Source organism: Myzus persicae, unplaced genomic scaffold, assembly GCF_001856785.1.
Source record: "Myzus persicae strain clone G006 unplaced genomic scaffold, MPER_G0061.0, whole genome shotgun sequence".
Taxonomy (NCBI): Eukaryota; Metazoa; Arthropoda; class Insecta; order Hemiptera; family Aphididae; genus Myzus; species Myzus persicae.
In genome coordinates this window covers 215,168-241,951 of record NW_019100669.1, presented here as the reverse complement: position 1 = coordinate 241,951, position 26,784 = coordinate 215,168, and the positions used below count along the sequence as shown (strand labels likewise).

The window sequence follows — 26,784 nt, the reverse complement described above, 5'->3', positions numbered from 1 at the left end:
ATTGTCGCTCCACTCAGAATCTAAGGTCCGATCTCAAAATGTGTGGTTAAGTGTCAGTTAACGCTAACCAGCAGATAACAGATTTAATTACCGGCAGAATTCCGCTGGTTACCTAAGTGTCCGTTAACTTTAACCGGACATTGTGAGAACGGCCCTTAAAGTTCTAGGGTGTCTAGCATAAATTCACCTTGAGTAAGTCGTCGGTGTTATTACGAGAAAAATAATACAAAATAATTTCGTTTCACTATCCGTCCATCCATATAGAACACTGTTTCCCAAAGGATTATTTAATTGAGTTACGAAATCGCTGTTTGGGTCTTCATTATTGAACAATTGCAACAATTCATTTTTCATTTCATAAAATCTGTTTAAAACCTTACGTACCTTTTGATAACCATCGAATTTCAGTATGTAAAATTAAAACTTCATTACGAGAACCAGCTTCTTCGCACATTTTTTTGAGAATTCGTGTTTTTTAAGAGCTCTTGATTTAATATAATTTACCATTTTAATTACCAAATCAAGAACATTTTTAAGCTCATCTGGAATCGATTTAATCATCAAAGCTTCACGACGTATAAAACTTTGGGTTGAATTAATATTTGGAAAATCTTGTTTTAATCTCGAAACAAAGCCTTTAAATTTGCCAGTCATTGCAGGAGCTCCATCTGTGTAGGGTTACCACCCTGTGTCTTTTAGAAAAGAGTACATAATATAAAAACTCTGATTATACATAGTTAATATTTATTTAATTAACAAGACATTTTATATACTAAACTATGTATGAATACTTAATACAGAAATGCATAATATTATCATAGGTATATGATACATTTGGTAAAAAATTAGTTTTATTAATAATTTTAATTAGATACACGGGTATTTGATTAATATAATATAGGTATGTTTAAGAATTTAATATTTATTACTACTTCGAATTTTTCAGTCGAAAAAATTTTCACAGCACCGTGGTTAGACCCATCTGTACGAACTCCAATAAATGAAATATTGTTATCATTAATGATTTTTAAAACTTCTGTTAATCAATGTGGGGCTAAGACATTATTAACAATAGCTTCAGTTTTAGTTCTAGCCATATCTTAGTTCATGGTTCTAGCTGAAGAAATTTTAGATGCTATCTCTGAATCGCAAAACATAAGACGATATAATTTAGTGGAACAATCACAAGATTTATAGCTATGGCGATGTCTTACCGTATGAAAGGCAAGTGTGGCTTCAACTGCTAATATTTTTGCTTCAATTTTTGTATTCTGTGTTACAAAAAACGTAATCACAGATCTTGAACCACTAGTTGATTGAATATTTTTTGAATGTTTAGACGAAGAAAAATGTTATATTAAATCAGCTTTGCCTTTATTGGCCAATGAAACAATTATACAACAAATTTTACAAAAAGGCTCGTGTTCATTTTCTGTTTTTTTAAACATTGGGTATTCTTTTATTAATTTATCATGAAATTTACATTTTCGGCGAGACATTTTTGATGAACACAATTTACGAATAGTAGCTTGATACATAAGCGTGAAATTAACGAACTAAACTATATGGTTGTAACTATAGTACATAGTAGCAAATACTAACACAGACTAATTCCAATTTTCAAACATCGATCATAATGTGACATATATTATATATACCGTAATACCGTAGACATTTCCGAGAAAAACGTCGATAACATCGATAACGTCCGTGCCGATTAAATTTAAATTTATGTTATTACTTTATTAGATTAGCTTATAAATTTATTACGACTTGTGGCATTTCGGTATTTTCGGAATTAAATAGAAATAGAAAAAAAGAGTACATTGTTGCCAATATAAAAAAAGTGAGAGTACAAAAATTTTAAGAGCTTATAAGAGTACATGTACTCTTAAAAGAGTACTAATGGTAACCCTACATCTGTGCATAGGGAATCTAAAGTGTGCCGTGACTTATAAAAACTAATAATAATGTGCCGCGATGGGAAAAAGTTTGGGAACCGCTAATATAGAACAACATCACGTCTATGGATAAACCTACCTAAAATTACGCTCTTGAGCAATGGGCAAATGCAGTTTTTTACACGAAAACAATACGACTGTTGCGTACTTGCATAGTTAGCATTGTTGCATAAACCACATACTGCCTAAACAACTGCCTGAATAGTTCAATGAATTGTAGATTTGGAAATACGGTAAACGATTTAAATGTGAATCATTCGGGTACATTTCAAACTTCAAGGTGTATTTAGAATTAAATAATAAATACAAATTGTCGTATCAATACGCATCCGTAACGTATTTGAAATTACGAAATGTGTATGGTGGGATTTATTAAAGCCAAAGAGAAACCCACAGCGCGGGAAAGAGTTTAAAAAAATATTGTTCTTATTTTTCGAACGTCTTTGGCGAGCTAGCGTCTGATGATAGCCGGCGACCACGGTTATCGCGTCGACCGTTCCCAACATCAGTCCGGTGCGTTGTGTTTACAACCTTAAATTCTGTCAGCGTAGTGCCTAAGCGTAACATCTGATTACACTACTTTTCACTCGAGCGTGATTTTTGAGTGCCGCTGCAGAGTTTGGTAAGTACGAATTTTTCATCCGTTTTGATCGTGATACTCGAAAGCTTTCGACGTAAGAAACTCTCGTCACCGCTTCGACAGTGTCGTAGCGGATTTCGATTTCGCCGATCAACCCGATCGACGAAATTATTTTCGCGATACGAACACCGTGACATCGTACTCATCTACCTCGTTAATTTCGTTTCAGTTACCTGCCCAAACATGAAGTTCAACATTTACAAAACGTCGTCGAGACGCAAGTCCCGCAAGTTACACTTCACAGCTCCGTCTCACATCAGACGTCGCATCATGTCGGCGCCTCTGTCCAAAGAACTGAAGAGCAAGTACAACGTCAAGTCTATGCCCGTCCGTAAAGACGACGAAGTCCAGGTCGGTGATCTTTTTTTAGATTTTACTACTTATTTTCAAAGATTAATTGTTCCCTAGATATTAATTCAGAATCTTGTTAAGTTTTGGAAGGTATTTTCATTTGTTGTGGTTTCATGTTTATGACCCTTAGGCTTTACAACTTGGAAGATTTCATTGATTTCGAAACTTGATTGTTTATGTGATTGGTATCGATTGGTGAATAATTAAAAAATAATCTCCTGTGTTAGAATGCTGGTTAGGATTCTGTGCATTAATTTTGGAAAGCACTGCCTTTGACTTAGGCACTTATCCGACTCAGTGATTTTGAAAGCTATTTAAGGCAGTGGATAGATGCATGATAAACATATTGTACATTATTGAAATACCTTCTTACGTTAATGATGTTGACCCGTTTGAAACAAAATAATAACAAGTACAATTAATTTTTTGTTACCTACAGTTCTTATTACATAATGTTTTATTGTGAGATTTTTATCTATTTAATGCTATTATAAGGATACTGATTAAATATCAATTTAAATAATTGAAAGTATTATATACCATTAGTATACAATATTACATGATATCATGTTTAAATAGATTTGCTCTAGACTATCTATTCCTATAACTCATTTTCATAAGTACTTAAACTGATGAAGCAAAACCATTCTTTGAAACAGACGAATAACAAGTATAAGCATTCTTGTGTTACAGTTTTTGTAACACAATGACTGACTATACATGTTCTATCTGTTAAATGCTATTATAAAGGCTCTGATTAACTAATGACATTTCTTAAAAAAACTTCCTAACAATTTTTGAGTAAATGCACTTCTTAATCATCAGATGTATTTAAACTGATGAAGCAAAACCATTCTTTGAAACGGACGAATAACAAGTACAATTAATTTTGTGTTACAGTTTTTGTAGCGTAATATTTGATTGTAGGAGTTTTATCTGTTAAATGATATTATTAAGGCTCTGATTAAATATTGTTTGATGTAATTCAAAAACTAAGGTTTTATTATTTATAATTGCTGTGCTTTTTAGTAAGTCTAAAGACATATTCTCTAATCTACCTATTTTGGCAAGTACTTAAACTGATGAAGCAAAACCATTCTTTGAAACGGACGAATAACAAGTACAAGCATTCTTGTGTTACAGTTTTTGTAGCACAATGACTGGTTGTATGAGTTTTATCTGTTAAATGCTATTATAAAGGCTCTGATTAAATACTTCAATACTTGACAAAATAAATAAATAGTACAACTAGTTAGTTGCTTTATATTATACTTCCTTTGATTAATGTGATGAAGCAAAACCATTCTTTGAAACGGACGAATAACAAATACAATTGTTTTTCAGTTGCAGTTCTTGTAACCGAAATAATGATTGTAAGAGTTTTATCTGTGAAATGATTATTCTAAGGCTCTGATTAAATATTAATATTAAATCATTCACTTTGAACTATTAATGGTTCTATTAATAAATCTATATTTTTCATATTTTTAGGTTGTAAGAGGACATTTCAGAGGTCAACAAGTTGGCAAAATTGTCCAAGTCTACAGGAAGAAATACGTCATCTACATTGAAAGGATTCAACGTGAGAAAGCTAATGGTGCAACTGTTTATGTTGGAATCCATCCCTCAAAGGTATTATTTAAGACTTGTTATTTGTTTAATATTATATTCTATATATTTGTATGTCATTCTTTAGTGTGTCATTGTTAAACTGAAGTTGGACAAAGACCGCAAGAAGATCCTTGACAGGAGAGGCAAAGGAAGAGCTCAAGCATTGGCTCTTAAAGGAAAAGGAAAATACACCGAAGAATCTGCAGCAGCAGCCGCGATGGAAACATCATCATCGTAATAGTTATGACTTTTTCAATAAAAAACATAAAACAAATATTGTTTCTGTTTTTTTTAATGCCCTTAATTTATCTCCAACTTGAGGTACTTCTTTTACAATTGTTTTAAATGGTGTAAGGCATTGATTCTATTTCAGTCTTAAAATAAATAATATATATTGTAATTAATATTATTGCTGAAATATAAAGTTTGACAATACACTAAAAATGTGATTATTTGCCAATTACAATCAATAATTGTGATTATTTAATGTTTTGAATTTGGATGTAACAAGCAAAACTAAATAGTGAATAACCACATTTGAATTTAAAAAGTGTTGCATAATGTGTTATATTGAGACATTTTTGGGTTACTATAAGAAAAACCTTGGAATACATTTTCAAACTTAAACTGCAAGTAATAAAATTATTTTGTCAAATTTTGAGAGTTGAAGGAATATAAAAATGTATATTCATATTGTGTATAATAGCATTGATTGTAAATGCATGTATTTATCATCAATGATAGTAGGTATGTACTTTTCATATTATATCTCAATTTAGTTTTGACCAAATTTAATCATTTTATTATGGAAAATAAGATACTTGCATAGTAATAGCTTAAAATAAATCTAAATTTTTAATTAAATAAACCTTACTGTACGGAAAATGATGATATGAGTAATAATGGCCACTAAGGTGTTTAAATGTCTTTATAAGTTAAAACGATGAGCAAAGTAACAAAATAGTTTTGAGGATAAATTGTGATTTTATATTACGTACATATTATATCTGATGTCAATATTTGAACTCGTAAAAAAATAATGAGCTTTTATACCAAACTTGTATCTCCTGTAGAATAATTTAAGAGAAATATTGAGAATTACATTCTACTAAACAATTGTCTCTCAAAGCCACAACTACTATAGGTATTATACACAGTATTGTGATTGTGGCGAATTTCGTAAACGTGGGTAAGTAATGAAAATATTGTGATCATTTACTATTGATATTTTGTCGTTGCGGTAAAAATAGCTTAGTATTTAATTTTTGCCGGTAATTTGACCATTTTACTCACACTTGATGCATAGCACTTTTAAATTCTGAGGGGTCTTTCATGAAGTCATAGAGTAGACAATTTTCAACTTGAGGTCTGGTATTGTGAGAAAAATTTTATCTAGATGGTAACAACATCGGGAAATGAGGACTCAAAAATAGAAAAATTTGTAACTTTTGGAAAAAAACGGAATTACCTACAACCTACTCAATATGTCGGGTGTTCAACAGTAATTAAAAAATAGGTGCAGTATTTTTATTTATAAACGTTTGAAGTTCCAATTTTAAATGTTGATAAAAATTAAAAATTTGTTTCCATAAAGAAATTTAGGTACCTTTGGAGTGTCGGTATATGCAAAAAATAAATAACTGATAGTGAAGACAATTTTTTTATCTCATCCGGCTTTATCTTTTATCACGATCGAAAACAATAACAAAGTGAAGTACTCACTGATCAAAATATCAATTTAAAGTATGAAACCGACAGACACTCCTCGTCTCCTCGGCAGTTGATCTTTTTTCGATTTTCTCAACAATTTTTGTGTTTCCATTTTGCTTGACGAATACTCTCAAGAGTAAAATTCCAAGAGCTAAGAGAAAAATTCACTTTAAGGTGTACTTAAGTTGTACTCGTTTGGATAAAGTTTCTAGTTTCTTATTTAATTTATTGATATACTCCAAACACGCCTTATTATTATTCGTTACTCTTCTAATGGAATTTTCACATCTAAATTATGAAGGATGAAGTGAACTTAACTTTCTATTTTTATTCTGGAACGTAATATCCTTCGAGAACATATTCAAACTGTTGGTGTAATTTGTGATTTATGATGTAAACTAGATTATCCGATGAATGATAATCCTCGTTTTTTTTTTAGAATAAAAAAACGACGCTAGCAAATTCTCCAAAATGGGTCTGTTGACTGATCCGTCGGTCGGTCATGGTGCCCTGACTAGCATATTTGTTCGACATCACAATCGCTTTTGTATAGTAATGTATATCGTGTCTGTGGTACTATTCTGTATGCTGGCACACTATAGTCTAAGCTCACGTAAGTTTCCTAAACATTTTTAGTGTATAATAATAAATAACTAATGTCAATACTTGTGATTTTTAGAAACTTATTTTTCTGAAAACGCTCTTCTACCCGGGTTGGTAAAAGGCCAGTTGAATGACAACACTGGATCCTCGTTTAGAGATCATTTTAGAGAACTCAATGCCGAAGCACAACATTATGAAACTGAAACACCTCATTCATATTTGATTTCAAAATTTAAAAACTTACGGCTAGAAACTTACTCTCATAATTTCACATTGAATTATCCTTTAAAAAAGAACACAGTAAGTTTAAAATATCAAACATATTAATTATATGTTACTTAATTATATCTATCATTATGATTATTATAACCAAATGTAATAGTATGTGTCGGTCAACAAAATATCTTAGAAGAATTAATTTTATAGAAATATACCGGCCGCAATGTATATGGTATTCTTCGAGCACCAAGAAGTGCTAGTATAGAGTCAATAGTGTTAAGTGTACCATATAGAGCACCGTCAAGTGTTTTTCCCAGTACTCTACCCGGTCTCGCTGTTATGTTTCAAATTGCTCAATTCTTTCGCCGTATGTATATTTTTATAACTGAAATAAAAATATTATTTTTTTAATTTAAATTTTTCAACAGAACAAATTTATTGGGCAAAAGATATTATATTTTTGGTAACTGAACATGAACAACTGGGGATGCAAGCTTGGTTAGAGGCATATCATGGAACTTCTTGTGGTTCACTTGGTAACTAAACTATTTGGTTAGATTATTAGTAGTGTTAGGCTTATAAATTATAATTTGAAATGTCAATATAGGCGTGTTAGATTCTGGAAAGTTAAGTGGCCGTGCAGGTGCTATCCAAGCTGCTATTAATTTGGAAATTCATTCTGAAAAAATTGATCACATTGACATTAAGTTGTCTGGATTAAATGGTCAATTGCCCAATTTAGATTTGGTGAATTTGGCTCATCGATTATGCAACAAAGAATCTGTTCGACATACATTTAACAATGTTGATGGAGGTGTATGTACTAAGTCCTTAAACTCTAAAACAATACATTTATTTTAGTTGCCAATTAATTAACTATTTTTATTAGGCTATTGGTCGTAGTAAAGTCAACTCGTATTACACAAATTTGAGTACAATGATGTCCATGGTTATGACTCAAGCTACTGGAGTGCCAGATGGTAACCATGGTCTTTTTCATAGGTAAAATTTTATCAGATATTTTATTATTTACTTTTATTGGCATGTACACTATTTTTTTTTTAATAGATTTGGTATTGAAGCAATAACTTTAGAAGGATATGAAAAAGAAGGACGAGGAATTTATTCCAGTGTATTTCAAGTTGGAAGGTATTGCAAACGATGTATATGTCAAATAAATAACTGAAATATTTTTATATAATTTTAGTTTCTAATTTATTTCTTTATTTCAAGGGTTATTGAAGGCATGTTCCGTAGCTTGAATAATCTACTTGAAAGATTTCATCAATCATTTTTTTTTTATCTGCTACCTTCTACGGATAGATACGTTTCAATTGGTAAGTAAAATATTAAATGTATACAATTTTGGTGCATATCATACTGTTGTATAATATTGTGTTAAAATATAATATCTATATCATTTTTAAACTTGAATTTATTGATATTACAAATTTTAAAAAAGGTGAATTGTTTTATTAGGTTTGTACATGCCTTGTTTGGTATTGCTCGTTGGGGCTTTGTTTTTGAAAGCTTTCTCAACTTGGATTCAACATTCTTCTGAACATAAATCGGGTGACTCATCAGCACAAGCTACTGTATTAACACCGAGATTACATAGATAATTCATTTAGTTAATTGTTGGAAAATTGTATTTATTTATAGATCCCAGAACACTTGAATGTTGGAATGGTCAGTGTAATTATATTGGGTTCTCATGTTGTTGGTTTAATGTTATTACCAAATTTGGCACCAGCATATTTTACACATTTTTGGAATCATATACCAACACATCGTGCATTATTACTAGGTTATGGTTCATTATCCATAACCATAGTTTGTCTTCTACCAATAATAATGAAAAAGTAAGTAAAATGTGTATTTAAAAATAACTTATTATGAATGTAATATACTATAGGAAGTTTTAATGTAGGACACACGTTTCCTAATTTATTTTTTAAGATAAATCATTGATTTTTGTGTATTAATTATTTTCTGAAGGACATGCAATTGAGACATATCGATTGTCTTTAAAAATCTTTTTAAAATAATGGAATTTTAAATGCTTGAAATTCAAAATTGTATAAATAAAAACAATTTATAAGTGTTAAAAAATCACCTTGTATAGGTTCATACAAATAATTTGATATTATTGTTTATAGATGCCTAAATTCTTTCAAATCTTCAAATTGGGTACTGTTGCACGTAATTTGTTTACTAGAACTTGGAATTGGTTTATTATGTGTTTCAATGCATAATTTTTCACTGGGATATTTAACAGCTCTTGTGTATGTTCTACCAGCAGTTTGCACTAAATCTAGCCAAAACAGGTATACATAATAAATACCATTGAACATATCTCTGAATTGTTTCACACTATTTAATTTCTGTTTCAGTATAATAGTAAAACTGCTTTGGTTACTTGTGCACCCCATGTGCTCACTGTTTTGGATCACTGCATACATCACGTATACTGCATATCCGGAACTGTCGATTACTGATTTTTTGACCAAAGTACTAGAGGCATCGGGCCAATGGATGGTATTGTCGACAGTAGACAACATGATTTATGGTAATTGGGCATTTTCAGTCGGTGTACTATTATTGTTGCCCGTTTGGACGTCATTTTGGTGTCTTATGTTCCTTCCGACAAATATCTCACAAAAATTGAAGACAGAATGAATTTAAAAAAAAAAACAACCTGTTCATTTTAATCTTTTTTTTATTCAATAATTTATTTACAAAATAATTTTTAAGCAATAAAAAAGATCAATATATAAACCATTTATGTTATATTAACTAAAATCATTATATTATTCTAGTAGGAGTGAGTGCGGGTATTATTATATAATATGTTTATATTTATTATGTGCCTTGGCGTTCAGTCATAATATGAAAATCAATGAACATCATGATTTTACATAGTTATAAGGTAACAAAATTCATTTAGAAAATAAAATTTGTTCATGAATAAGTTATAGTAGAAAAAATAATATAATACTGAAACAGGACACTTTAAGCATTATTATAAAAAACATAGCTTAAATTTGGGTAGGTAGGAACTATTAATTAGAAGAATATAATTTAAATTAAAAGTATTGAACTATTTATTATTATTTGGGAAAATTAAAGGATTAGTATACCAGGCTTAAAAATCACAGGACATCATAATTGGTTTTTTCCAATATTGTGTCAGATATTACATATTATGTATAATTATAAACAAAATACATACAATAATAATAATAATAATAAAATAATAAAAAAATAAAATAAAAATGGGTGAGGGAAAGGGGCTATTGAGATGCCAGCCATTAATTATCAGCTCCTTATCATTGAACAATGACTCTTAAATAGCTAGCAACCAATTATACAAGAAAATATCTTAAGTTAGTATATATCACATAACAATATTGTAGATCTCACTTGGCGATCATATAATGCATGTACAGAAAAAATTATTATTATTGTTACACGGTACTTTGTAACTTGGATGTTATGTAATATTATTGTACCTAGTAAAATCATAACACAATAATATATAACTGCATATACATACATATATACATCTATGATATATATAAATAGTATATAATCGATACAGATATAAATAATATTACTTAAATTAATAAATAAGTAGTCAATTTGTAGATACCTACTATAATTAGTATCAAAAAAAAAATTCTCTAAATTATAAAAAAAAAAAATGGTAAAACATAATATAATCAATAGGGGTGATGTGATTGTGTCATTCGATTTGCTCAAATGCCAAATACATAGAAAAAACAAAGGGTTCTTTTTGAGCAATTGGGAATATTCGGTGGAATATGTGACGTGATTGAAAAGATTACTTGAACTGTATGTTTTAAGTATTATAATAATACTTTACAAAAAGTTGAAGTTTCTGAGAGAATAATTTGTTCCTATTAGTAAACCATTTTTTTCATATTCAGTATTTTTAGTTGTTTAACACCATACATTTTTTCTTGATTTTCTCTGCCAACTGCAAAGACCATACGATTATTCAGCTAACAATCTGAAATGTTAAGAATAAAAATATTTAGAATTTATTAATTAATTTATGACATATATAAATTTATTTAAATTAAAAGTAGCGAAACAAATAGGAAAGAATTGAAAAAAAGGGGTATTAATAGAAATCAATTATTTTTGGAATGCCCGGCTAGGACAAATCACCGATGTTTCTCAACTTAAAAATGTGTTTCAGGTGAAATACTTTTCTGATATAATTTTTTTTGGTTTTATGGGCCATTTTTGTCTATTTCTAGAATTATAAAATACATCATTGTCCTATAGGGTAATAGAATTTGATATATCTCAGTACACTGGTGAGGATTACATTACAGTGAAATTTCAAACGGTTATTTTTTAATTATTACAAAAATGGTCTTAAAACAATTTTATTAAATTTATAACAAACTATTATTTCTAAGACATTAAATTAGTGTTTCTGGTTAGATTTTCTTTCAATAAAATAAAAATTTAATGATATATATATACTCTGTCATCTAATAAAATGAAACTGTCAGAATTAGACAGGAAACAAGAATTTAACTGCAAACTAACTAAATTTATCTCATAATTAAATGACAAATACCTTGTGCCTGTTGATTTATAGGTGTCGTTCTTGGCATATTGAGAAAAAGAAGTATTATGTTGTGTTAATATCCCACTGCTGTTGATTATAGATTATTGTCAAATTTTAATTCAGGACTTGTTGAATTTGAAATATGTTGTAATATTTGTCACATAACACTTAGAAGAATTAGAAGTTTGGACTTCAGGAGTAAGAAACATAATTTAACAGTTTCGAAGCTTGTTGATTTGTTGGTATTATGACTGAGTATCACTTGATTACATTGGTGGTTTGATTTTGGTAACTGTAACTTTGTTATTTTTGATGAATTTGGCATTATGATGTACACGAAAGACATACAAATTGAGGTTTAGTTGTATGACTAATTATGGACATTAATGACGCCTTCCTAGATAGAACAAATAGTAATTTTGTAAAATCAAGTACTAAAATGTATAGCACAATTTTTAGTCAAATTGAATTTATACCTGAAAGGTCGGCTGCCATAGTGTGAACATTTTTAACTCGCTGTTGTTGCTTTGCCTTATCTCTTTTTTCTCGTTCTTGCATATCTCTATCTCTTTGTAGCCTGTCTTCTTCCATTTTCATTCTATCTATGATATTTGGGGACATGACTAATGGTGACTGTAAATGATGAAGTCCATATAGAGCTGAAGGATGAGGACTATTATGAGGATGATACGGAGAAGTAGGAAACAAAGGTACTCCACATCTTTCAAGATACATTTGTTCTTCAATCCTAAAATAACACATATAAATAAATTAATAAGGATAACTTATTTGATACAAATAATAACTTACCGAAAAGCATGTTGAAAATGCGGAGAATAAATATTTGCAGGATGGTAAGGTGAGTATGTGGCAGGGTCAACGGCAAAATGGGGAGGAGGAGCAGATGCTGATGTAGGCACCATTGTTCTTTGTTCATCAGGCTTATAAGGTTGAAAACCACTACGAGGCTCAGTATTTAGACCAGTTGATTTTGATTCCTTGTGATAAAAATATATAATTAATAATTGTTTTTAATTTTTTTTATAATAGTTGATTCTTTAATTTATTTTTTCTACATGATAAATCCTACCAATATAGGCTTTCAACTAAAAATATTAAGACTGTATTTTCAATCTAAATATATTTTTACATATCTCCTTTTGCAATTTCTAATCTCATAAAAGTAATAGTCTATAAATTGTAAATACTGACAATGTATAGAAACAATTTTACCCATGGTAACAGCTAAGAGAAAAATATTATTTTTGAAGCGTGTTTCACTTTCCCATCAAAATCAATTTTTCTGTTTACACTAGTATCATAGTATGTATTTCTATTTTATGCTCCCAAATATTCAATTTTTAGATTTAAGTAACCTCTTCTTTTTAAAATTAAAGAAAGTTGTTGATATAATATTTTAAAATTTGATTTTAAGATATTTTTAGTGACTGGAACACTCATTATTATTGGGCAGTACATTATTAAAAATTGTATGAACTTTCATAGCATGTACAGTTTTTAGTTGTATATCATCAATATAAAGTTCTTTAATACATATAAAACCCAAAGTTTTAAATTATTTTACACCTTTATCAAGTTTATAATTAATGGAGAATTCACCGATTATGAAAATATATATTATTATACAGGTAATAAAAAAAATGTTTGACTTAGGCATAAAAAGATGACGCCCTTAATACTTATAACTGTTATAGCTCAATGTTTTTTTTTACAACACTTACATTATCTGGTTGTGATTTATTACAGCCTGGAAGTGCAATTCGTCCTTTTAAAGATTCTTGTTGGTGTTTCTCTTGGGACTCAATTCCTTCTTTATCTAATTAAAAAAAATATAAAAGAAATCATGTTTGTATATTATTAACTTACATAAAAGCACTTCATTATTTAATATTTTACCATTGGAATGAGTAGAAGGAGGTCCGGCTTGTTTAGCTAAATTTCTAAGAGCAGCAGCAAATGATCTACCACCAGGAGATGGTGGCGGTGGAGCTTGTCCAATAAGATTTGGCATTAAACTACGTTTTGAACCTGAACTTGTTGGTTGAGGTTTAACTAAACCTAAAAAAAACAATATTAAAAATTGTAATGTTATTTTTTTTGGTAATTTAAATAAAAATGAACATGCAATTTATTTTGACTGAAAGAAGATATTTTCATGTGGTATGATTTATTAATTACATTAAAATGAATAGGAAATAACAAAAGTAAAACAAATATAATGCAATATATTTTAGAAAACTAATAAAAGAATTTCCCTCAGAATGTTTAGAAAGAAGGTCCCTAATAAATAATTGTTTTTAAATGTATTACAGCATACAATAGAGTAACTCATCCAAATCAGTAGTTGATAGTATAATAATAGGTAATAATTTTATTTGTACTCATAAAAGCCACCTGCTAAATAAATTAGAAAAAGAACTAATATAAATAAGAGAAAAACCTACAGGTTTATAAATCTTTAAAATATATTATACCTATATAATGCGATAAAGGTCACGGCGGCTGGAAAATAATAAATATATCAACAATTTCGACTAAGTGCCAAAGGTAAAATGCTCAGGTTGGGTCTTTATAACTATGATTTGAACATTTCCAAAGTACTGTGCTATCCAATAGTGAAAAATCCATTCGAATTCATTGAATAGATTTGGAGGAGGAGAGTAAAAACGATACTAATAAGTAATAAATATTTAGTATAATATAGTATATATGTGCGTATGTATACATACGGGTGGTTGTGTTGACATACTTTGCAGTAATTATAGTCTTATTGATTGTAATCAGCAATTTATAACTTGTTAATAATTATAAAATCTAAAATTGTATGCATTTTAGATAATTGATCAAGAGTGAAATATGTATTTGTAATAAATACAAGCGATTTTGGAAACTACAACGCCGTAGAATGTAGGGGATTATTATGTATTTAGTAATACGCACTTAAGACGACGTACGTCCTCGCATTAATCGAATGTTAAGGGCAGAATAATAAGCTAAAATAATTAAACAAAATAGCTGTTTTTTTTCGTGTAACTAATGGAAACCAAAAATAACTAAACAATTAATTTTCATATTTTAAGCATACAATCTCCGTGTGAGCCACCCTTTATTTATTGAATTCCAGGATAAAAAGTAGTCTATGACATTTCACGGGTCACAACGAATCTATTGACACATTTTATTGAAATTTGTACACCAATTTTAAGCCTATATAAAGAACGTACCTACATAATATTATCTACATAGACGCTCGCTTATATAATATTATATAAAATTAACTGAAATCTCAATTTGGAGGAAAATGTTTCGATGTATAAACAATTATTAAAAATGTATTTTTTTTTTATACACCAATACATACTATGTAAATATAAAAAGCTCAAATACGTAAAACAAAATGTTAAATGTAAAGGGGACTGAAAGCGTGTTTTTAACTAAATATTCGCAGATATGACCAAGAGTATTTTTTTGGGGAATTCCTTAAATATATAAAATCAGGACTCCCCACAAATTTTTTTTTAAATATTAGTTTTCAGTTAATTCAAGTTCGCAGGTTAGGCCACCCCGTCAAAGGCCAGACACGTTATCATGTTCGTTGCTCCTAGGCCTAATTCATAATCGAGATTTTATTTTTTAATAAAAGTAAAAAAAAAAAAAAATGTTTGATAGTATACACTATACATGAATGATACACTGATGAGTCATATCACACGATAAATTCGGGAACCCTCTTTATAAATAGAAGGGACGACGAATAGAACGATTATCACTTAAAGGGCGATATGGTTGTGTGTGTTTGGCAATGTAACATCTGGGCTTTACAGTTTACCTCCCCCTTTAATACAAGTGTAAACGAGACCGCCAACTTCCTGACAAAACACACATCAGAAATTCAGAACGCCATATAATATTCACATATTTATAATATTATATATTACTAGTTAAATTACCCGGCTTCGCTTGTGCGTAGTTTTGAACAAAAGTTAAATTATTTACAAAATATAATTTTTATACTTAATTTAACTTAATTTATGATATTTAAAAATGATTCTAAACACCAATTATTCTAATATTATTATTATTTTTATATCAAACCTTTGTGCTTAACACCATTTATTTTTGTAAAAAAACATCGTTATTCAAACTTAAAATCTTATATACTATGTTTTATATAAATATATTAATAAATCATAAGGTACGTACGAATTATTAGATTCATTAAGTTAGAACTTAGAATAATATTTATATGGAAAGTACTTCAATAACCAAAAGGATTTTTTCAATCAAATATTGTATAATGTTTGTTTACACACAGCGTCTTAATTTTAGCATATTGTGATGTCTTAATGTGTATAATATGAAATATATATCATATATTTATTTTATAAAACAAAGAATAATAACATCTAGAAACCTCATATCTAAATAACTTTCAGGAATGTAATAAAAATCGAATAAAACGATAAGTTCCCCATTGAATTAAAAAAATTATATTTTTTAAAAAAGAAAAAAAGATTCGTATTTGTAGTGTCTTAATAATTGGTGAAAATGTTTGGTTCATTAGATTATTATTTTTAAATTACGAATACCGAAATCATCGATCTTAAAACGAGTTACAATACAGTGTACTCTATTAGATTTTTCAATGCACCAGTAATTTTTACCTTGCACTTGAAATATTTTCAATACACTAACGCGTAACTATTTCGGAGTCTCGGAGGTCCCAATTAACTTCCGTACATACATTTATATTTTTTAAATCTTTGGTGACTAACTTGTAGTACTTATTGAACAATAAAAAAATGTTAAATAATAATGATATTAATGATTATTTTTTGTATGTACGAGAGTAACAAATTATGATTTAAGTGTCAAGTATTTTTATACGGTTCACAATGCAAGTTGTGTCACTTAATTAGATGATAAATACCTTGGTAGTACATCATGTTATTTACAATACTCGGAGATTGAGGCACGGAACCAGACGCTCCGTATCCAGCCATAGGAATATTGTTTATATCGTGAATAAAGTGGTCCGAAGGGACACTATTTGTATCGTGATTAAAACGCATTATACAAAATAGTTAATAAAAATGGCTCAGCGTAATGATAATTATTTATGAAAATAACGAACGTTCCAGTAGTTCAGCGGTAAAGAACAATGTTAAGTCACTATTATATTTATATGGATGTGATTTTTTTTATAGTTCACTATACAGTTGTATGGATAGCATTACACGTGTGGTTGGGTTGCGGATACTGCGTTAACTGGCGAGTGGTGACTGGCGACGCATACGGGACGCACACAACGATGAAAATAATACAGTGGAGCGAACGTACGAGAATAAAAAAACAACACTGGTTAGCAATATAGGGGATGAATATCCAATAAGCACCCTTAAACACAGCAGATATCTGAAAACAAACTGAAAAGGGGGACGGTATACAAAAGCTAAATTATAAGAATTCTTTTTAAAATAAATTCTATGTCTGTACAAATTTATTTAGAGAAAATATGGTATTTTAAGATAAGTAATTGTATGTTAATGAACTGAAAATACAATTTGATAATCATATAAATTATTTTATAATAATTGATATTAAAATATTAACAAAATAACTAATGTATTCGTTGGTGTAGCTATGGTTTTTCTTTGCAGGTCAAGGGCTGATTATTTTTTATATATGAGAGGCTTTAGGATCCCTCGTAAGTTTGGTATGCGGATGCCAAAACATGCACCATAACACATTCGTCTTTTGCAGCACTCTTCATAGAAATTACAATGATACATGGTTGTGCCTTATGTAAATACGTCTACGGTCTATGGAACACTGAAATTATTTTAAAATTTTTTTGAAATTTAAAGGAAGGCCGTCATCCTCTTATACTCTGGTTAGTGGTAACTCTACTGCGTGTATTTGGTAATTCTAAATTTCTATTCAATAATTTCTAAAGAAGATTGATGATTAATGATTATTAGTTCTGCACTGCGTATTTTTTTAAATTTATAATACTCATTGGGCTATTCAAAAGTGTTATTGTTTTAAAGTAAAGCTAAAAATACGAATTTCGCGAAAATCAATATGAATAAACGTTTCTGAATACAGCTTGGTTTACTATTTTAGTATTACATATGAGTTTATGGTAACTAAGAAAATGATGTAAAATTTCGACGAATTTAACGATAGCACTTTTGCCATAGGTAGCAGAGTAAACTAACACAACGTTAAAAAAAAGTATTTTTTAATAATTATAATTTATGAATTTATTGTCTAGTATAATATATACTTCTATAAATGTATAAAATTAGTTTTTTAAAATAACCACTTCTAAAAAACCAAATTTAGATTACATACGTATTATATATAAATATTCTATTTCTTTAAAAATACCAGTACAAACTTAAAAAATAATCAGTAATATTTAGGCTCCTGAAAATATATTTTAGATATAGAAAACCACAACCCATGGGTATCCAACATAAAAGGGGGTCTTTTTAAAACTGGATATTCCAGAAAAAGAATAATAGAATAAGTTCACTTTTTAAAGGTTAAAGGCCATATAATACTGGACAGTGGTCAACTGGTTATTGTATAATGAACAAACCAGTTCATGTGGGTATAATACTAAAAAAGACAGCATTTTCATACAGCTTATATCAAACCCAAATAATTTACTGATATATATATAAAAAATATTAAATTCAAAATTTTGTTAAGAGTTCTTCGATGTATAAAATATGAATTTCAGATAAATAATTTATAAATTATAAAATGTAAGTATTTTAAATTTAAATGAGCAGAGTGAAGTGGTTCAGAAAAATGTTTATCCATCACAACGCTCTTCAAAAATCTAAAAACTTATGAATTATAAGTTATAAGTTATAAGTTATAAGTTATAACTAATTAACTGCTTGTTCAAAATTAGATTTTTAAAGATTAAAATATAATATTTTTCTTAAGAATATTAGTTTAAAAATATATGTTGTGATTTAAAAGATACACTTAAAAAATGGTACTATAGTAAGATATAAAATATTTTGCTAAAAATGTTGTATTGTTACAACTTTAAATTATGTAAAAGAAATATTTTAGTTGCATATTTCAAATATTTCCATGGTTCTAACTTTCGAGCCGTAACATTAATAATTAATCATATTATAAACCTTTTGTCTTTTTATTTTACCATTTATATTTGTTCATAATTACAAATAAAATACAATCTAGCTCCCTTGTAGATATTTAAGACTATTACAGCTCTGGTCTTCGACCTTTTTGACTAGCAACCCACAATTTAAAAAAAAAAATGTTCACGTCCCATGTCAACTGCTATAGTTTTTTTGTAATTTCCCGTGCATAAGTGTGCATGAAACATTTTCAAAAAAGTATGAATAAACATTTGTTTAAGTTCGGGATCACAAGTAAGCTCAATTAATTGATTTATTATGTCAGAAGACATTTTAACTGTTCTTATATCTACTATAAATGGTTGTTCCAACCATTCATAACTTATTCAAATTCATAATTTAAAACTTAATTATCTAATTTTTTTATTCTTAAAAATATTGAACTAATGAACAAAATTATTCTTACCTAATTTTTCTATGACATAACATGTAAAATGTATTATTAAATGTCTAATAGAGACAAAGTGCCCTAAATTCATAACCCAACACCCATTATAAAAAAATTAATTTATAAATTGTATAACAAAAATTCAATGTTAAAAAATTTTCAACAAGAGAAACCTCTTAATTTAAATCTAGATGTATCAAATAAAATATTTAATGTTTTAACTATGTAACAAGTAGGGTTTTCTCATCTAAATACAATTCATGCATACATATTATATACATTTGGATGGGGTTTATAGATTTAGAAACTACAGAACTAATTGGCACTAATTTTTGTACACATTTTCCTTGAGATTCTAGAGTGCTTATAGATTTGTTTTTCAACTCCTATAGGTTACTTAGAGTGGGTTAGGCCGACAAATGAATTTTGTATTTTTTCTCAAACATTATCTATCATCGGTTTATATATACTGTAGGATTTTTGTATTTTTGTAGCTTATAGACTCAAAAACTACTCTAACTATTTTGACAAAAATGTCATTTTGTTCTTAAAGATATCAGGTTTATTTTATTTAGCGTATGGTTGAGATATCAGGTAAGTTTAGGGTATAGCTTGAACCACATCCAAAAATATACAGAGAACTATATACCTATCTTGGTCAAATTAGTTCACAAAGCGTTCACACAATTTCCTTATAAACTGAGGTACACTAAAACCAAGATACACTGATATAGCCCCATATAATTTATATATAGTCCCATATATTTTTCCAAGTGAATTCAGGTTATACGGCTAGTATAAAATAATAAAATATAGTAACTAATAACTACTGACATACCTGCATCTGTTTTGGAGTTGTATTGGTTAGAATTTAACATTGATCGTTTTGAATTGTCAACAGTAGTTTGTTGTTGTTTAACATTTTTTCGTTGAACTTTATTAGTCTGATTAACCTAAAAAAAATAATGAAAAATTGTTACATAATAATTGGCATCACAGATTATTTCAATATTTAACAATAGATTAAATATAAAAATTATAATTTTAATACAATTAAAAAAAAAGTTCACTATGCCTTTAGGACAAGCAACTTTAATCAAACAATTGATTTTCATTTCAGCCAATAGAAATATTATAAAAGAATGTATTCATAAAATCAAAGAGAAAACATTAAACTTTTAAGTTTATTTAGGTCACATAATTAGAACTGCAGTACTGTAATAATAAAAAATAATCTTTTAAACTCCAAACAAAAATGTATAACATTATTTTAAGTTGTTAACAAAACTGTAACCATACAAAAAAATGATGTTTGAACATGGAATATTTGACATTTTAATCAATATTTGCTTATATTTTTACTTTTTTAAACTTATATACTGTTAATTATTAAGTGTTTGTACCTGTGCTTTTTCAACTGTCATATTTTGTGGAACTCGTTGGCTATAATTGTCTTCTTGCTTTACCATTTTAACTGTATTCGTATTTTGAAGACTTTGTTTATCTAATGGCATACCAAATCGTTCATATTCAATAGCTTGTATATGTATAGTTTCATAACATTCAACACAAACAACTGCAAACTCTCCATTTTCTAATAATAATGCTTGGTCGATTTGACGATGATAGCGTAGAAAAGGATAGTCCTAAAGTTAAAATGTAAATTACTTTTTATTCCATAAACAAAATAATTATAACAGATAAATCAAATATTACATTAACTGCTAGTGATCGAATTTGTCGACGTCCAGCTCTTTGTGTACAAACATAACAAACATATTCCTTATGGTTATAACTTCTTTCATGCTGTGGAATAGGTATGGAACTTGATTCATAATCACGCCATTGGGCAACATAAGCATGGTAACAAAATGTACACACTAATGCAGATCCGTCTTCACGCAATTGTTCTGCACCTTGTGTAGTTTCGTGTTTTAAAAGATATGGAAAATATGGTGCATTTCGACCCTAAAACCACGTTACATTAATAATCAATAATAAGTTATTAAAAAATGTAAAAGAAAAATTACTTGTGGACGGCTGTATAAAACTCTGGCATAAGTTAAGTCTGAGTGGTGATTGCATAAGAAACAATAAATGGACGAAACATCATTTCGACTAGATATTTGTTGAGTATTATAACCATTAACATTCAAACTAGGAACGTTATACCTAAAATAGTTTTAGATAAAAATTAAATACACACATCACAAAAATAACTATTTAGTTTTTATCATACCTCCTATGTTCTAAAGGGACCCTGTTGGCTTCCATAGAATTCCATTGGGCAGATAGCTGTGGAACACACTTAGAACAGGCTAATACTCTACCTTGGGATTCAACACAATAATTTTCTGATGATCTAAATCACAATTTACAATACAAGATAAAAATGATTTATTTTATGATATAATACTAAACTATTTTAATAAATAGTATTTTTGTGAAAGATTTTTACTCTTTTTTTTTTGAAGACTAGAAAAAAAATACTTATTGGTAATATTGACATTTTAAAGAACATACTTTTTAAAATTTAATGTATTATCTAATTATTTTTACTTTGTATATTTGTACTCATATAAATATAATTTTAGATGATGTTTATGATTGTAAATTAATAATAAATTTACCTTGATAATTGCGTAAGACATGGAAAATGCATAGCATGGGAATTCATTCCTTCTGCATTTGTACATATCCATTCTAATTGTGAACGATGTTGCATTTCATAGCATACATAACAACGAAAGTTATTACCACTCATGATACGAACTGGACCTCCATTACCAGATACGTCAGAACTAACCTGTATATTGAATTAAAACATGTGTTTTTACTATTTACTATAATTTATAGAACGGTCTTAGTAAGATAAATAATACAAAATATAAGCTACTGACCGCATGAGTACTACGATGTGCTTCAGACGGTGTCGGTGTTTGTGATTTATTTGGTTTTGTTATATCATAAGGCCGAAAACGAATATCTGGTGATTTAATTGATTGAAGAGATGGAGAAGGTGATGGAACAACAGGTAAATCCATTAACATAGTAACTTGGTGTTTTTGAGGTACAGATTTAAAACAAACTGCACAAACCTATAGAACAATTTAATTTATTTTTAGCAATAACTTCAATAAAGCATTATACTATAATAATAACACTATAAATGCATACTTGAACAGTGCCTTGAGAAGATATAGGAAGTGCACCAGGTGGAGTTTTTATTTTTGTCAATGACGGATAATAAGGTTCACGGATATTATTTGGATAGCAATATAATGACCTTTAAACAAACATAGATTATTTTAGTTAAAATATTCATGTATCAAAATTAAAATTAAAACAATAAGACTATTGCTTATTGTTAATAGTAAATATCTCACCTCATAGATGACGAAGGGTATTCGAGTGAACAGGTAAAACAAATAAATGTTGATGTATCTATAGATGGAATTAATCTTTTACGTAAAATATAATTCCTTTCACCGTGTGGAATGCCTTTTGATGTATAGACCTGTAAAAATACAACATGTCCATAGAAAAAACGAAATTGAAATGTTTCATTATGAACTCAGTTAAAACAATTAATATATTAAAGTCGTTAAGGTACCATACCTGCCACTGATTTAATAGGTGAGCATGACAAGCAGTACATGTTTGTACACGCCCTGTACTATCCATTGGCCTAGAACGAGGCGGTCTAGGATGAAGCATAAGGCTAGGAAAAAATGGTTGCTCAGTTTGATTAACAGTAGCTGGTGGTTTAGCCGACACATGCGATAAGGAACCTCGCCGGAATTCTTCTCCGCATACATAGCAAACTTCAGTAGAAGAATTTTTGTCAGGCATAGATAGATCCAAAATATCTGTACCACTACTACTACTATAACTTCCTGTTAAAAAAAGATGATAATACAAATTAATAATGGTTCATTTTTAGAATTTAATATTTATTAAAAACTTATTTACCTGGATTAGAATGAGGTGTATTTGTATTAATTGGATTTGAACCATTTAATTGTGCTATGTGATCAGATGATGTAGAAATTGATGTAAGTGGTATTCTAGCACCTCGACTATCCTCTCCAGTAATTTGAGACATTGCAGATGACATGATTGTATCTTTATGACTAGAATAAGATATCCACAAAATTGTTAAAGAAATGTATATGATATAATAAATTAATAATAGCACTTTATTAACCTATTAGTGTAGTCAACACTGAGTCCCAATAGTTGGCATGCATATTCCCCTTGTGTTGAGAGATCAGCACCAGTAAATGGACCATTATCACAGCGTTTTAACCAGTAGACACGTTGCCTAGCTGGAACATTTTCTCTTTCATATCGATCCCATTGACCAATCAATAGTGAATAACACAAGTAACAACTTGTTATCTAAATAAGAATTACCAAATTATTAAAATATAAAAGTGTTTAAATGACAAGAAATTCAGTTCTTAAAATAAAATTGTTACATATAAAAGTATTTTTTATTCAGTAGGTATATTTAAATAAATAAAAAATACTTTTAAGACTTTATTGATAGTGATACCACAGATATATTCCACTAGTCTTTTTTAATGTTATTTATTAATAATTATTATTCTTACTTTAAATTACACTACAAAAAAAAAAACAACTAATTTTATGATTAACTAATTGATTGACTTTAATTAAACACATTTATTATAAATGAATCATACAATTTTAAAATACTTTTTTTTTTAAATTTGACATACTTTTTATACATAATTCTATTCCTATACGGCTATACTTAGTCAATGAATTTGAGGATTTTATGTGATAGTTTATTGAGTTCACAGTTTACATCATAAGCAAATAACGAACATAAATACTCTATTTTCATACTATTCACAAATTTCAAAAATATTTAAATTTTTTTTACATTAGTGTTAATAATAAAAACAACATTAAGTTATCACTTATCACAAATAAGAGTACGTAGTTAATACTTTATGATCCATATTTGTATGTTTTTCAATTAACGTAATTTCAGAAGTAAACATAATAAAATTAAAAAACCTATGATTGACTTGGTAGTCTCGGGGCGGTAGTAGTTAGGATAACAAAAATGAGAAAAGCAACATTTGGTTAATATATTTTTCACAAGATACTCGTAGATTTTTTTGTACAACAATAATACTTCATGAACTACAAACGTTTTAAAAAACCAATTTGTCTTAATAATTAATAACATAAATTGAATGAGTACAACTTTGATTATTTTTATCTTATTGTTATGAAGTACTCATATGGATATAACATTACCATCATAATAGACCTCCATATCTTTATAATTTTAATTGTATGATGGGTACCTACCTTGCCTATATTCAAAAAGACTATCTTATCTAATCTTATTTCAGTACTGTGCATCTCCTACCAATCACACTGTGATGCTTGGCTACGATAACAAATTAGAAAAGTTTATACTACTGTCTTCAAGAAATGTTAGCTTTGCACCTCAAGCAAGGTAGGGGATATTAGATCTTGGAGCTGCCATAATAGTCAGTTGAAATGAGCAGAAAGTGGGCATTCTAATTTGAAACGGAGTATAGATATTTTAATTAAATAATGAATAATACTTTAATACCAAAAATATAAGTATGTATGTATCTATGTTAAAACAATAGGTTAGGTAGGTGCATTACATAAATTAAGACTAACATTTTTTATAAAATTATTTTCTTGTAAATGGTACATTTGATCATTGCCATTAAAACTGTGTAAGGAAAAGTAAATATAACTTAAATTATTTAAATTAACAATTTAATATGTTGTCTATGGGTTATAAACTTGAAAACATAAGTTGAATCAACTGAAAACCATTGTATTGTAATTGATTTTAAGCCATTTACGATTAGATAATAGATTCACTTTAGTCATAATATTAAGTCAAATTTTGAATGTAGGTCTAGTTGATACCAAAAAGCCAAACATTAATAATATACTTGTAGATTAACCTTTCTGAGTCGAGAGAGAAATTATTAGATGCATAAGTAGATGAGATGTTTTAAAATAACAGTATTTCATTAAAAAAATCCGTGATGTTGGTATTTTTAACTAGGATAATATTCTTGAAGGTAATACTATTCTGTGGTTTACTATGAATAGCAAATTATTTTTTAATGAACATTGTGTATTAAATAAAACCCATACAATTACATACCGCACTATCTTGCTTGGCGTTCAATGGTTGTCTATAACCTTGTGGAGGTTCGTGCATTTCCAAAAATGGAAAATGTGGCGTGCCATCAGACGGTCCGGCGGATGGTGGTCGCACGCGTAACCAATACTGCTCGGGGTGTCCAGAGTTTCCACAAACAAAACACACATTATGTATCACACTAGAAGTCTCTTGCTTTATGTACATGCCATCATCGGTGCGAGTTTCTTGTGCCATCACACCACTAAACACAAGCCAAAAATTACACAATTCCATTAGTACAAATCTGATCAATTTTCTCCTGGGTATGCGTAGAAATTACCCAACATGTATTGGACCAGGATAATATTTTGAGCAGTACTCAGAGGAAATATGGTCTATCGACAGATGTTACCAGCTGATGTGTGGCACATACATTTTTTTCACTGGCGCACACACACACAGCTGCTGCCGTGGGATTACATAAAAGGAAAAATAGGGCGTACACTGTTGGGCACTACGTCTACGTTAAGGCAACTGCAATGCGGCGGCGGCTGATCGAGACACAGTCGGCGGACCGTATTACACGTCGAACCGGAGCAAGTCGATGGAAAAATTGTAAGTACTTACGTGTGAAAGTGTGATGCACAGAATTCAAAGGGACGTCGTCTTTCGCGATTCGGTTATCATACGATCGTCGACTGCGGTTATCACGGCGGACGGACGTATTTTATCGTAGTTCGGGTTCGCGTCCATCACCGGGCCGGGTCCATTGACGCCGCTCGGGAAAAGAATTATGGAGATTTGACCGTCGTGTCGCAACTTTCGGGGAAATGACAAGTTGCTTTTACCTTGCAGAGTATAATATTATTTTAAATACGAGACTTTGCAAGGGGAAAAAAAATACAAACTTTTTTCTTCCATGAGCTATCACTTTTTTTTACCATTGTCTATTGGTTAACACGGTATCTTGTTCCATAACTGTTAATGTCGAAAAAAATCGACTAAAAAAAGCAATAATTACAATTTACAGAACACACATTACTATATTCACCGAACGATGAATGGTGAAGTGAACGGTGAACACGTAGGTACCTACAATAGATTTAAATAGATGAGGTGGCCACTGGGCCAATAGCCGTTACTCGCTGTTAATTATTATGTATTCTGTTGGATACATTTTAATGTTTTTTATGAATTATTAAATACCTATTCAATTACCCGTGCTGCCTTTTGTCTTGCCTATTGTTCCACTTTTAACGGGAGGCTCCCTTCACGAGAACAATTTGAGTGGGGGTTTTTCAATTACTCATTT

The 26,784-nt window shown here is 29.2% G+C and overlaps 3 protein-coding genes across 6 annotated transcripts; 2 read left to right on the top strand and 1 right to left on the bottom strand.

Annotated features, from left to right (window-relative positions):
* The first annotated feature begins 2,449 nt into the window (after positions 1 to 2,449).
* LOC111040092 (60S ribosomal protein L26) lies at positions 2,450 to 4,839 on the top strand. The gene is made up of 4 exons (XM_022323845.1): positions 2,450 to 2,583; positions 2,771 to 2,952; positions 4,444 to 4,584; positions 4,649 to 4,839. Exons 2-4 carry the CDS (start codon positions 2,785 to 2,787, stop codon positions 4,799 to 4,801), a joined length of 462 nt encoding a protein of 153 aa, XP_022179537.1. The 5' UTR covers positions 2,450 to 2,583; positions 2,771 to 2,784; the 3' UTR covers positions 4,802 to 4,839.
* Positions 4,840 to 6,280: 1,441 nt separating this feature from the next.
* Positions 6,281 to 10,347, top strand: LOC111040081 (glycosylphosphatidylinositol anchor attachment 1 protein). Of its 3 annotated transcripts, none has more exons than XM_022323815.1 (13): positions 6,281 to 6,641; positions 6,713 to 6,886; positions 6,953 to 7,176; positions 7,303 to 7,462; positions 7,524 to 7,631; positions 7,703 to 7,911; positions 7,985 to 8,097; positions 8,164 to 8,244; positions 8,329 to 8,432; positions 8,575 to 8,690; positions 8,758 to 8,957; positions 9,255 to 9,422; positions 9,489 to 9,774. In XM_022323815.1, the coding sequence occupies exons 2-13, from the start codon at positions 6,745 to 6,747 to the stop codon at positions 9,772 to 9,774; spliced, it is 1,911 nt and encodes a 636-aa protein (XP_022179507.1). In that variant the 5' UTR covers positions 6,281 to 6,641; positions 6,713 to 6,744. The 3 variants fall into 3 exon arrangements, with proteins under 3 accessions (XP_022179507.1, XP_022179517.1, XP_022179526.1); XM_022323825.1 differs by having other exon boundaries at positions 6,281 to 6,647; XM_022323834.1 differs by lacking the exon at positions 6,281 to 6,641 and having other exon boundaries at positions 6,745 to 6,886; positions 9,489 to 10,347.
* A 690-nt stretch (positions 10,348 to 11,037) lies between these two features.
* LOC111040100 lies at positions 11,038 to 26,341 on the bottom strand. Of its 2 annotated transcripts, none has more exons than XM_022323859.1 (20): positions 26,100 to 26,341; positions 25,494 to 25,734; positions 23,505 to 23,698; positions 23,270 to 23,430; positions 22,916 to 23,193; positions 22,684 to 22,814; positions 22,475 to 22,583; positions 22,198 to 22,395; positions 21,928 to 22,103; positions 21,537 to 21,659; positions 21,328 to 21,469; positions 21,014 to 21,265; positions 20,701 to 20,943; positions 20,136 to 20,250; positions 13,619 to 13,780; positions 13,444 to 13,538; positions 12,512 to 12,699; positions 12,178 to 12,449; positions 11,711 to 12,098; positions 11,038 to 11,128 (listed from the first exon to the last, which is right to left on the bottom strand). In XM_022323859.1, the coding sequence occupies exons 2-19, from the start codon at positions 25,725 to 25,727 to the stop codon at positions 12,085 to 12,087; spliced, it is 3,087 nt and encodes a 1,028-aa protein (XP_022179551.1). In that variant the 5' UTR covers positions 25,728 to 25,734; positions 26,100 to 26,341; the 3' UTR covers positions 11,038 to 11,128; positions 11,711 to 12,084. The 2 variants fall into 2 exon arrangements, with proteins under 2 accessions (XP_022179551.1, XP_022179559.1); XM_022323867.1 differs by lacking the exon at positions 26,100 to 26,341 and adding an exon at positions 25,813 to 25,923.
* Between the last annotated feature and the right edge of the window lie 443 nt (positions 26,342 to 26,784).

Bases quoted from the DNA above. Each gene is read 5' to 3' on its own strand.
- LOC111040092 (XM_022323845.1), top strand. From the start codon at position 2,785: ATGAAGTTCAACATTTACAAAACGTCGTCGAGACGCAAGTCCCGCAAG. The intron at 2,953-4,443 runs GTCGGTGATCTT...TCATATTTTTAG, and splicing joins GTAAAGACGACGAAGTCCAG to GTTGTAAGAGGACATTTCAG. The intron at 4,585-4,648 runs GTATTATTTAAG...GTCATTCTTTAG, and splicing joins TTGGAATCCATCCCTCAAAG to TGTGTCATTGTTAAACTGAA.
- LOC111040100 (XM_022323859.1), bottom strand. From the start codon at position 25,727: ATGGCACAAGAAACTCGCACCGATGATGGCATGTACATAAAGCAAGAG. The intron at 21,470-21,536 runs GTATGATAAAAA...AAACTATTTTAG, and splicing joins GTCCCTTTAGAACATAGGAG to GTATAACGTTCCTAGTTTGA. The intron at 13,539-13,618 runs GTAAAATATTAA...TTTTTTAATTAG, and splicing joins TCCTTCTACTCATTCCAATG to ATAAAGAAGGAATTGAGTCC.
- LOC111040081 (XM_022323834.1), top strand. From the start codon at position 6,745: ATGGGTCTGTTGACTGATCCGTCGGTCGGTCATGGTGCCCTGACTAGC. The intron at 8,433-8,574 runs GTAAGTAAAATA...TTGTTTTATTAG, and splicing joins GGATAGATACGTTTCAATTG to GTTTGTACATGCCTTGTTTG. The intron at 8,691-8,757 runs GTATTAACACCG...ATTTATTTATAG, and splicing joins ACTCATCAGCACAAGCTACT to ATCCCAGAACACTTGAATGT.